Consider the following 12922-nt stretch of genomic DNA (forward strand, 5'->3'; position numbering starts at 1 on the left):
TTAACCAATAGAAAACATGCAATTCCCTCTAATGACAGACAATTCGGTACATCTCGAAAAATTCAAACAGCTGTTGAAAATGTTAATATTAAGTGTTAATCCTGACATTAAGCTGTATATATAAATATAGATACATATCTAACTAACAATAATCTGGATTCTAAGAGGCTAGCTTCCTACTAGGACAGCGAAAACACAACACACACACACACACACATGCACCTCCATCTGTGGCTAGTCACTGAGGCACCACGTCTTAGCAGTATTATGACATGCACACAGCCATCTTCCCCCCGCCCCCTCTCCTCCATCATCAGGGAGACCTCCTCGATACAATCCTAATCCTCGGCGGTGTAGAGGGAGTCAGCCCTCCTGCTGCTAACACCCAGCTTACCTAAAGTGAAGCTAGCATGCGCTGGATCCACACCGCTACCACGGCAACCATGAGCAGAACGCCTCGTCTTCGGCTGCCTGCGTTCACGCATCTCAGGGAGATGAAGCGGAGGAAAGGGCTCCCGGGGAGCATGCTGATTGGTCCAGAATGATGTCACGGAGGGTACCATTTAAACCAACCCCCGCCCATCCACCCCCACCCATCCTGCCAGATGCGGGCCGGCTTAAAGAGACAGCGCTTTTTTTTGGTTCCATTTCAGTTTGACATGGAGAAAAAACGATTTTCACGTCATATTTAGAAGATTAAGTAAATTACCCGCCAACCCTTTCCTCATTTAAAAGTAAGGCAATAGTAATTTTGATGTGTGTTTCATTGTCTTCAGCCCCCTACAATAAACAGCCATCACCATCCTGCCTAGAATCCCTAATGGGCTGGGGACTGGTGCCTCTGTACCAGATGGAGACATGCTCTTAGCCCAGCACAAAGAACACTCTCCCCCTCTGCCCAAGGGAGGGCTGGCTGTCCCTACGAGGGCGGGGCTGCTGAATGGAGGGGGGGGGGGGGGGGCAGCCACAGCAAGGCCATTGAGGGGATAGGGTTAATACAGAGGGAGGGGTGTGTCTCTTACCCTAAAGGATCAAATGGAGAGGGCAGGATGTATTACACTGATGAATCAATGAATATAAAAAATGTACTATATTCTATAGTAAATTAATATTTAGCTTACCACCCATCAATAATAATGTGTGTCATTAGGGCTGAATTATAAGCAATGGGGTTATATTTTGAACAAGCTTATTTGATGTATAACAAAATACATCGACCCAAGCTCATTTGAATGTTCCACATTATCCCCATGTGTGTTTGCTGTTTCACTCATTCATTAATCAGTAACATCCACTTGAATCTACTCACTTCCTGTGCTAACCTTAAGGTTCACTACTAACCACTTGGTTGATTGTAATTGGGAGAAGACACGCAGGTCATCATGATAACTTTTTAGCATTTCTTTGCAAAAGGTGTATCCAAATCAATGATGCATTGATCAGGCTGGCAGGTAGGCGCTGTCAGACCCTCACTCCCAAAGCTCATAGGACACATGCGTAGTACCCATTTATTAGACTAGATTCTACACACTGGACCTTTTAAGCTTCAATCTAATATCCCTGTTAATGAAAACAAACCAAAACACCTTGCGTCAATTGTATTTATTGTGGAAATAAGAAGCAGAAATTGCATTGTTTTCAGGTGCATATAGTTCAGTCACATCCCCCACAACAGATAACTGATTAGAGAGAAGAAGGAGTGGAAGAAGCGTGCGGCCCCTCAGTTGAACTTCACATCGTAGGACACGTAGTAGCCGTCGTTGTACATGTACAGCTTCTGGTCGGCCGGATTGTAGTGCAGGTTGTAGTAGCTCTGCTGGAACTTCTCGAAGGGAATGCGGAGCTGCCTCTCCTGGCCGCTCCTGGTGTCGTACGAGTAGAAGATCTCCTCGCTGTTCGGAGACACCGGCAGCGGCCTGGTGGCGTACATCACTCCGCACACCATGAAGGCATTCCCCACCAGTGGCTTGTACACCCCGGTGCTCCATACGTTCTCTATACCAAAGGACGGCACGTCTATCTTGGCCACGACCAGCTTACCTTTCGATTGTTCCGTGGCGTAGATCACCCAGAGTCCGTTCTCATCGGCCGCAAAGTCCATGTTTTGATCGGATGAGTTGCTGTACGAGAACCTCCGACTGGCGTCCGGGATCACTCTGTAGTCGTGCTTGGAGGAAGTCAGGTTGAACTTGGACATGCTGAACGGGCTGTTGTACTGGTAATACATGGCGTTGCCGTGGACGATGTAATTGTTGCCGGTGCCACCTGGTATGTTGTGGACTTTGAACGAAGAGCGTAAGATCAGTTTATCGTAGTCAGAGTACAGTTTGAGGTAATGAACGGATGGGCCAGGGTAGCCACCGTACCAATACATGGACTCAGAGCCCTGAGCAGGCTTGGAGTCTTTTCCCCAACCCCCATATCTATAGCCTGGATCCAGGTTAGCGTTGAGCTGGATGGCCATGGGCTTGCTGAGGCGGATGATGCCTTGGTGGTCACAGTTGCCTAGGAAAGAAGAAATTCATTATTTAAAATCAATATATCCAAAGCAAAAGGTATCACCGCCATTTCTATTGTGTCCACGATTGATCTTACCGATGACAGGAGTGATGACGTCCTCCAGCTCCTTCTGGCAGTCGTCCAGCTTCTTCTTCAGCTTGGCGAATTCCAGGCGGACCACATCCAGGTTGCCCTTGTCGTAGCCCTCCAGTCGGTCCACGATAAGCGTCATGTTGCGGATCTTAGAGACGTAATTGACCCATTTAGTGTTGAAGATAAAGTTAATGAATTTGTTAGGTTTTACTTTTGTGGCACCCAAGAATTTGTTATTCTGAGATTTTGTACAAAATGATGTATTTCTGACAAAATGTGTTTCTGAAATATCTTTGATATTTTGTTACCTCCACATACAGACTGTCGAGCGCGTCTGAGGAGCCGTTCAGGGCCTCGTGGAGCTCAGTGACCAGGGCCTCAAACTCACGGAGCTCCGTTCTGAGAAGCTCAAAGTCCAGTTTGACGTATTTGTCTGGGTTTCTCTCCAGCAGTTTCACTCTCATGTCCAGGTTCTCCAGTTCACTCAGAAAGACCCCCAATTTACCATCGTAGCTATCGATCTCAACAAAGGAACACAGTAGATAATCCTTAAACACAGCAAAAATGTATTGAATGTGGGAAATTCACACTTTTTCAACACTTTACAAAACTTTAAAATCAACCATTTGTATGTTCACAAACTGAAATGTGATGCCTTTCATCCAGCTGCAATACCTTTTCGATTTGTATGTTCACCTCCAGGATCAAATCCTTGGTGACCTGCTGCATGTGCTCCACCCGACTGGCACTGAAGGTGGTGTCGGGCAGGTAGACGTGGCACAGACACTGACCAGAGTCTCCCACAGATACCGTCACATTCCCTGAGGCCCAGTCCTCCAGCGACTGTTGTTGAATACAGAGCAAGATATTAGAGAGAGAGAGAGAGAATGCATACATATTGCATACATACTGTACATCCTAGTCATAGGTGAACTAAGGTCCCTTACTGTCCAAGCTGAAGCCGGACCGACGACTGAAAGCAACAGCAGAAGTTCAAACATCTTCACTGTGTCGCTTTCAAAATCTTTCTGTGCTTTCTCCCCGGTCTTGCGATGGGTTTTAAAGACACTTGTTGTATCATGAACACCTTCCTCCTCCTCATGGTTATGGCTCTGAACACCTGATGTCCATCATCTACCCCAATAGATTGAAATGTTGACTTATGGTGTCATTAAAAGTTATTGCATATGTTTGACGAACATCCGAACCGGGTGAGAAACACACCAGGCGAAGGGATCTTTATGATATTTACAAATGAGGACATACTATGCTATTAACTGATATGTCAGGTGAGTCTTGTGTGTAGGAACCAACTGTGTAAACATTCATCGCTTGTACTACATTCATAACAGGCTATTTACACCCCTTTGACCACTTTGATTTGCCTTTTTCTTTTCAAATATTTTTTGAATTTGAACTATTCTTTTTGAAACCAAACCAAACCAAACAGTTCAATACAAATCAATGTATAGCAAGTAGCCAGGGAGTTACAATACGACTTATGCCCTTTTACCTGAAATCTGTTTTTATATTGGTTGATAACCTCAATCCATCTAATCCAATGTAATAATCCAATTTTGAGTCTACTACTAATTTAATTTTTTCATAACAAAACTTTCATGCATCACAGTAAATATTTCTGCTAATGTATGTGGTCCTTGACTCAACCATTTTTTCGTAATGTGTTATTTTACTGGCGACCAGCATTTTTAGAAACATTTAAGCTTTAGCAAGCTCAGAAGCTGTGATGGCATCCTACCCAAATACAAAACCTGAAAACAAACGTTAATGGTAGTATTTCAACCCTTTTCATGGAATCTCTGAATGTCTTTCAATAGTGGGAATGGGTAGAATTAGTTTTTGATTTGATTTGATTTCACTAAATATTATATTAATGTGATGTCTCTACTTCGACTTTAAAGAAACCCTGGTTGGCTAAGACATTTTGCTCCCTTATACTGTGGAAGCTTTCAAGGCTTTCCCAAAGAAATGCAGTTAAATATTCCATCCTCATCCTGCAATGTTTTGAATTTAGCATCAAGTCCCTTTTGAATTAAACCTGCATCGGGCCAGCGAATCAGGGCATAGGGATCCTAACACCCAAAGGACTTAGACACCTTTGCTTTACAGTGAAAGCTGTAGACACGTATTAGAGTTTCAGTCCAGGTGGAGTTTCAATTCTCTCTCCAAAGATAGCATTTAGTGGGACCTTGACAGAGTACTGGCATTTAATCTACTTCCATATCGCTGAATACTCAGTGTTGCATATATTTATTAAGGGTTTAGTCTGAGGTGCTTGGTAATTGGCAGACCCTTTTGTTTCCCCAGGAAGCTAGATGGTTTTGTATCTAACTCTTGGCTTTTTCACATCCCTCCTTCAAATCACTTGAACTTCTACCAATGTATTATCTGTATATCCAATGGTAGTGTTAGAAACAAGCAAAGCAGCCTTGGGAAAATGTCCATTGGAACTATTTCAACACTTTCGCAGGTTCACAGGAAGGGCCACCAATGAGCAGCAGGTCATAATGTCCAGAGGCTTGGCCTGTTAGGTCCTTAAAAACCGCACACATAGATATTTTATGCACTCTACTCACCTATTTCTCATGTTGGTGTCTAAATTGCTTACTGGTTATTTATTTCATTGCTAAGAGCTGGGATTTATAGCCATTTAATTTGTACAAAGATATTGATCGTAATTCTGAAATTGCCCAAATTGGTTTTGATGAGTTTCTATATGTTTTGTTGCATTGTTTGATGTTTCTTATTCCTTCATGCCATATTTCCTTATATCATTTGGTAATTAATAGATATTTAAGTTATTTTATTTTATTTTTTATAATTCTAACCTGCATTTTGGAAAATGAGCCCAATCAGTTAATATAATAAATTATCCATAATTCATTACAGATAATTTTTAATCGAAGAATGTACAAAATTAATAAATAATCTGAATACATTCAGATTCAGACAAGGGGAACAAGTGTTCCCCTTGTCACCACAGGTCACTTAGACCTTCCTCAAATGTAATCATAAAGATGTCTGACTATCAGCGTCCAAGTCAATGATGAGAAAATAAATGCGCTCCACACAGTAATCATGCACGAAGATTTATTCAGAAGAGAAACAGAGATGAGGGTTTGCTTGTCTCTCATCATTAGATTAGAATGGAAGGCGTATCCTCAATGGCCTTTGCTGTGTGATTAAACCACAGATGGTAGTTGACATAGTAGCCATCGTTGTACATGTACAGCTTCTGATCCGTGGGGTTGTAGTCCAGGTTAACATAGCTCTCCTGGAACCTCTCAAAGGGAACACTGATATAGTGCTCTCGTTGGGTCTTGGTGTCAAACATGTAGAAGATCTCCTCCGTTTGGATGTCAGCGGTTCTGACGGCGTAGAGAACCCCACACACCATGAAGGCGTTGCTGACCGCTGGTTTGTACACACTAGTCTGCCACTCCTCCTCTATACCAAAGTAGTGCTCGTTGATCTTAGCCAAGATAAGACGGCCGTTTGTCTCTTCACTGGCATATGTCACCCACAGCCCGGTCTCATCGGCGGCAAAATCCAAGTTCTGATTGGTTGAGTGAGCGTAGGAGAACTCAGTGGAAGCCCGGTTGATGAGCTTGTATTCATATCTCATGGAGGTGAAATTCAGCTTGGCCATGCTGAAGGGACTACTGCGCTGGTAGTAAAGAGCGTTCTCGCGGAGAACAACGTTGTTTCCTGTGCCGTACCAGCTACTCTGCAACCTGTGATGCTGGAAGTGGTTTCGTAAAATGAGATCTTGGTAATTATCATAGAACTTGACGTCATTGATGACTGCGCTATAGTACCCAGAATACCAATACATCGACTCATTGCCATTAAGAGGCTTTGAGTCTTTCCCCCAGGCTCCAAATTTGTATGAAGAACTGAGGTCTGCGTTAATCTGACTAACGATAGGCTGGCTGGCCCTGATGACACCGGTGTGTGCACAGGATCCTGCAATGAGCAAATTCAACACCAAGTCAGTTTAAGTCAGAATTTGGGTCAGAGGACAGAGGATTGAGTGTGTTAGAGTGTGAGCCATCTTCTCACCAATGTCGGGGTAGAAGATCTCCTGGTGGCGGCGTTCGCATTCCTCCAGTTTGAGCTGGATCTTTATGTACTCACGGCGGGTCTCCAGAACCAGGTTCTTATCGTGTTCCTCCTCCAGCTGGGTCAGGGTGGACATCTGAGATGTGACCTGAAAAAGGTTTCCTTCATAATAATTACCGTAAAGATGAATTTTCCTCGACCACTCCTAAGACGTTTAATGATCTACAAAATGATGTTTCTGGAAAACCCAAAGAAACTTCAGTCCCACCGTTTCACGCAGGGACTCGAAGACAGCGGCCGATGCTTGAACCAAAGACTGGAGCTCGACCACCAGAGCATCCGCCTGTTTGATCTGGATCTTCATGCTCTCTGTGTGGGTGTCGTTTACCGCCTCAGGGTCGCCCTCCATCTTCTCAATCTCCCTGGTCAGGTTGACAATCTTCACGGTGTACGCCGTGATCTGGTTTTCATAGGACTCCATCTGCAATCCAGGTTATGCATCCAGGTTACATCACATACCCATAACAATGTTCTTCCCCAGCCTGACAACGTATTGCAGCAGTAGTTAGGGTTAGGGTTGGTACCTTTCCCAGTTCCAGCTCCAGCTTATGGGTGACTTCCACAGCCACCCCCTCTACCTCCTCCAGGTCTTGTATGTTGAAGGTTGAGCTTGGCAGGAAGGCTTTGCAGGAGCACTCGTCCCCTGTCCCAACATCAGTGACCTTCTTTTGACTCGCTTTACCCCCTCGTCCAACATGCTGTAAGGGAGCACACATTCACAGTGATGATGCGTTTTGCTGGAATACAGGCAGAGATTTTGGTTAAGGACATGGATTGAATCTTAATGGCTTTTTGTTTTACATGTTATACATACCCCGCAGGCAGTGGTGGAGCTAAGCAGCAATAGGAAATATAGAATACCAATCATTCTGGCGTAGTCAATGTTGTAATGGTGGAGCCACGTTGATGTTTGGGCTTATATAGTGGTTATAAAGTAGCTCTAGAATTTATGATTCTAGAGAGAAGAACTGCACCTGTTCAAATTCCCAGCATCCCCTTCATGGATAACTGTTATATGGCCATGCCTATTAAACAAGCCAATCTGTATGGTTGTCAGGAGAACATTGACTGTGGTAATGTTCAATTGTAAAATATACAATGTTTGACCTAGTATTAGAACCAAAGACAGTAGAGTATCAGGGACACAAAAAAGAAGATGGGTCAAACTGTAGCTGCCTTGAGGTAGTAGTTATTAGTAGATATGCATTCTTGTGTGTCAACCGATGTATCACCTGAATTGAGGCATACACAATGCCCATGATTAGTTCATATGACTTGCTTTGAGAAACCGTCAAATAAAAAGAATGCCATCATTCATTAAAAATCTTTATTAGATATCGTGATTGACAAACAAAGCATAGGGTTAATCTTTGCTTTTTGCTTTGATACATAAGGTTAATCTTTGCTTTGCAAAGATTAACCTTATGTATCAACATAAGGCACTTCCTGTGTGGTCGGGTTTCTTTCAGGCCTTCTCCACTCGTTTCTTCTTCTTCTTCTTCACTCTGCCTGTTTTGCTCTTGGCGGCTGACGGTTGGTTGTTGAGCGCGGGCCTGGACCGGGTCAGGTGGTCCGTGGCGGCGCTGAGCTTGCCCACCTCCCCCTCCGGGTCGGAGTGGGTCCCCTGGGCGGAGGAGCCGGTCTTGCCGGGGCCGGAGCGCGGCGAGTCATCCAGCAGGTTGGGGTGCGAGTAGGAGCGCATGGCGGGCGAACTGGTGGGTCTCTGCTGCTCCCGGTGGAGGTGGTGGTGGGGCTGGTGGACGTGCTCACTGCTCAGGTTGGTGACGGAGTAGCGGCTGCTGTTGGACATGACGATGTGGTGCCAGGAGCTCAGAGGCGTGGCGGAGAAGTGTTGGGGCCCGCTCGAGTCCTCCTTGGCCCCGCCGCCGGGCGACATGACCATGGACTCGTGCGGTGTCACCGCCTCCACGGCGCTCTGGAAGGTCTTGAGGATGCGGTCGCTCTTCTGCTTCTCCTTCTTCTGCCGGGACTCGGTCTTGCGCAGCTGCCGCCGGTGGTCCTTCATCATCTGCTTGCGGGTGTCCGCCAGCCCCCTGTGAAGAGACCGTCCTCACCAACATTAGAACGACACGGCAGCTCAAGATGGAAGCTAAAGGCCTCTACACATGGCAGGATGTAATTATGATACGTTCCCTTTTAGCCTTTTAGGAAGGCTTGTGACGATGGATGAAACCTGGCCATATTTCCGTGTCACACGTTTTACAAATATTGCTAAGTAAATCACACATGCTGAGGACTGTACACATAAGAGAAATGCCAACCAATGTGCGGCATGTCGTAGGAAAACAGTGTTTTACAGGCCTCTTGTTTGAGCAGCTTCTAGGCACGGTGTGTCTTGTCAGCACTATGGAGTTCTGGGGATGTGAGGCGTTGTACCTGTAGTCCACCATGCCTGTCCTCTCACGGTCCAGCCTCTGAATGAGCTCCTCGATTTGGTAGCGATCCAAAGGAATGCTGGATTGCTGTCATTGATCACAATTTCAGAAGAATCTCCAATGAATACGAATGCCAATGAGCAAGACACCTCACCCTGACTGCTCCAGACGAGCTGTCGCCTTCATGGTTGACTCCGCCGTACATGTGTGTATATATGTCTTGAATACTGGCATGTTTAACACTGAAGTAAATATGTGTATGAGTGTGTTTATGAATATGTGTATGAATAGTAAATCGCTTTGGATAAAAGCGTCTTCTAAATGCCTAAATATGTAAATCTCCAGATTTAGATCTTGAGTGTTGCCCTAGTGACGTAATTTGGCCACTATTTATTGGCTGCATGCGAGTCCTCCATTACACATGATTACTAATTATAAAGTCAACTAATTATAAAACAATGGAATGGAAAGGCATATTACAGATGTCGAAGTATTTATGGTTCCTGTACCCCAAATACTCGTTGCGGTTGCGTGTTTACATGTCAGAATATGAATGAATGAACGTTATGGCAACCTGCACGGCCTTCCTGAAGTCCGCAACAGGGACACGCATGGTGCCGTCCTTATCGATGTTCCGGAAGAAGTCCCACAAGCGCAGTTTGCGTTGATCCAGATAGTCCTTTACAGAACGCGTTAGAGAAGAGGAAACAGGGAAAGTGTAAATAGGAAAATTACATCTTTATCACAAGCAATTATTAGAATTGGGTGTATTGTTATAATGATTTATATTTTAATATTATTGGGCCCCGTCATCGGCCCCTTGTTTAAAAACTATTTAATATCTGCTTCTAAAATTTAAAACGAGTATTTCCGTAAACTTATTAAAAACTCAATATAATTAGAAATAAAAATTTGACTTTGGGTGCAGAATGTTTGGATTAATTTAAATCAAGGCAGGGTTTTCACGTGATGCATACCTGGATGACCTTCATGGGGTCGAGACGTTTGGGGGGTTTCTTTGCAATGAAGCCCCCCACCCCCCCGTACTGCACCTCTAGACTGGGGTGCTCCTGACAGGTCGACTCCAGCAGCTGCACAAAGTTCTCATTTACCAACACGTTCTGCGAAAATACCAACGGAACGATGTCTTCAGAGAATGTAGGCTAAATCGAATAAAGTAATCTCTGACAATGCATTCAAAAATTGTATTCAAATCCGTTTTTAGAGATAGGCTACCTATATGAACATTGATGAGAGAAAATACTTAGGACGCTGCCACGCTGGTTACTCACACATATGTTGATCTCCTCCAAGGCCGTTTTATGGCTGTTCTTCACCACATTAACCAGGGCCAGTGCGCCCTCTACTGTCAGAGAATTGTATGCCAGCTAAACGAGCACACGAAATAGGCTGCAGTATTAACTAAACCACACGGTAGGACATTTGCTTGTAGCCACTATATTAATGACAGTACACATTGAATGTTACTGACATTAATTACTTACAGTACACATTGAGTATTGAAAAAAACAAAAAGGTATTGGTAGAATTCCAGCTGTCTCACCCACCAGTAAGACTCTCAGTGTGTCGTTGAACTCCAGGCCTTTGCACAGCGTGCCCACCCCCTCGTTGGTGATGCGGTTGTTGTTGAGGTTCAAATGGACCAGAGTGTTGTTGTATTTCAGCGCCTCTCCCATCGCCAGCGCTCCCTCATTCCCGAACCCGTTCCACGACAGGTCCAGGTGTTTCAAGGTTATGTTCACCTGTTCGTGTGTGAGAGGAATGGTTTAAGCGGCGCGTCACTGATGATCTGAACGTCGATACTATTGTTCACGGCACCTTGAGCCCAGCCGAAAAGGCCACAGCTCCTTTCATCCTGAGATGATTCCAGCTGAGGTCCAGCGTCTCTAGACCCTCGTTGTTTGCTGCCGGTTTGAAGGTGAAACCGTCAATCATAAATATGCAGTAATACTGTTTGGACCAAGAAACGCTGAGAGACACAGAAGTAAATAATATTGTCCTACCCAGCATCTGTCCCAAATGCTCTCCTCCCCGTCCACTGAAAGCGTTGCGGCTCAGGTCCAGGTGTTTCACTCTATAATTGCTCTTTGGTATGAAACATAAACAAGCACAATGATCAAAGAAGCTTATTTTATTTGAGGCAATATCAAGCAAGCTAGTATCTATTAAATGTGCTTACTGATAATGCATCCGCAAAGAATTTTGCATCGTCCTCAGTGAATTGGTTTCCTAAAGGGAAATTGTATTATGAGTATGGAAATAATAGTAGTGGTAGTACTAGTAGTAAGCTATACAATTATTATACTTATACACTTTATCTAAACATTACCTGAGAGTTTCAACGATTTCAATGAAATATTTTCCAGCAACATTTTACCAAGACACTCTGCGCCGACAGACTGAAGGTGGTTGTCCGACAAATCCTAGAAAAGAAAACAATATTCACACCAAACCCTAAACCACAATACGCTTGATCGTATGCACATGTGCACCCCCTAGTGGCAGATCAGAACAACAACCCACCATGGTATTGATGGTGAAATTAGCCTTCAGCATTTCCACAAGGTGTTTAGCTCCCTCCGCTAGAATGTGATTGTCTGCCAGTTCCAGGGTACTGATGGTCATATCAGTCTGAGGAAACACAAGACATAGGTGTGCAGTTTCTCTCGGGAGAAGTAGACATGAAATACCACCACGTTCGTTCACCCTTCTCAAACTCACCACTAATGCAATAGCAAGGGCCTTGCAGCCCAGTGGTCCGAGTCCGTGGTGATTTAGGTCCATGGTGGAGGTACCCAGGTGTCTTATGAAGTATGAGACGGCCACCACACCGGTCAGTCTGCAGGCTTCCAGGTACACTTCGGCTGTGGTTGATGGCTTGTTGTTTGGCTTTCCTGGCAAGGAGATCTACTTCTATCAGAGCGCTGTCAAGAATGCTCTCTTAAATAAAAACCTTTTAACCACACACTATTTATACAAAGGCAATATTAGTGTAGAATGCAACAGTTATAGTAACGCCTCTGATTGCTTACCATCTGGCTCCAAGTCTAAATCCAAGTCCTCTTCCAAACTTAGGTTTTCAGTGGAGGAGTTTGAGTCGTCTTCTTTTATGGTAAGGGAATCAAGATACATTAAAGACATTTCTCAATGCTGCCTAGCCTCACAATAATAATTTAAATAGTGGGGCTATGGCCGTTAAATAAACAGATAGTTATTGTTCCTCAGTTGCCTGTTACTGTTGTTACTGTGACATTAAACAGGCCAGTGCACAGTAATCCTACCTTCCAGGTAGCTGGTCCTGTTTAATGATCAATAATTTATATCACCATGGTTGAAACCAGGCACCCACAAACATAGACTCAAAATAAAGCCCCTTATTATATGATCTATAAAATAAATGTCCATAAAGTCCTGACATTTATAGGTATTCAGAGTATCTGTGGATACCTATTGTTATTCAAGTTGTATTGTTATTGTGATTAATGTCTATTAAGTGTAGGCTGCTTATGTTTACATTACATGACACCTTTATAATTATTGGTTTGAGCTGCAGTCCAATGCAATAGCTCTGAGCTAAAACACACAGTAAAGTCTTCAGAGAGGTGATTTGAATGCAACCACATTGTCCTTTATGTAGAATTCAGAGGCCAGGAGCTCTGTGACCAGGAAGCAAGCAGGAAAACCTGTGGTTTGATCCCACCTACCCTTTAGCATGCCATCATATAGAGTGAGCTAGAGATTGTTGTCTATGTAAAACACACTTATAGACC

At 44.2% G+C, this 12922-nt stretch overlaps 3 protein-coding genes across 3 annotated transcripts; all 3 read right to left on the bottom strand.

Annotated features, from left to right (window-relative positions):
- Positions 1–1720: 1720 nt before the first annotated feature.
- Positions 1721–3593, bottom strand: olfm4.2 (olfactomedin 4, tandem duplicate 2; the record flags this gene model as incomplete). Its single annotated transcript, XM_079752791.1, has 5 exons — positions 1721–2505; positions 2596–2740; positions 2901–3113; positions 3268–3435; positions 3540–3593. 5 exons carry the CDS (start codon positions 3591–3593, stop codon positions 1721–1723), a joined length of 1365 nt encoding a protein of 454 aa, XP_079608917.1.
- A 2156-nt stretch (positions 3594–5749) lies between these two features.
- Positions 5750–7603, bottom strand: olfm4.1 (olfactomedin 4, tandem duplicate 1; the record flags this gene model as incomplete). The annotated part of the gene is made up of 5 exons (XM_079752269.1): positions 5750–6579; positions 6676–6823; positions 6944–7156; positions 7260–7433; positions 7550–7603. The coding sequence occupies 5 exons, from the start codon at positions 7601–7603 to the stop codon at positions 5750–5752; spliced, it is 1419 nt and encodes a 472-aa protein (XP_079608395.1).
- Positions 7604–8200: 597 nt separating this feature from the next.
- Positions 8201–12866, bottom strand: lrrc74a (leucine rich repeat containing 74A; the record flags this gene model as incomplete). The annotated part of the gene is made up of 13 exons (XM_079752270.1): positions 8201–8789; positions 9133–9218; positions 9706–9810; positions 10109–10252; positions 10424–10519; positions 10700–10894; positions 10971–11056; positions 11156–11237; positions 11332–11381; positions 11482–11575; positions 11676–11783; positions 11874–12046; positions 12857–12866. 13 exons carry the CDS (start codon positions 12864–12866, stop codon positions 8201–8203), a joined length of 1818 nt encoding a protein of 605 aa, XP_079608396.1.
- Positions 12867–12922: the final 56 nt, after the last annotated feature.

This window comes from Pollachius pollachius, assembly GCF_949987615.1.
Source record: "Pollachius pollachius genome assembly, chromosome: 15".
Taxonomy (NCBI): Eukaryota; Metazoa; Chordata; class Actinopteri; order Gadiformes; family Gadidae; genus Pollachius; species Pollachius pollachius.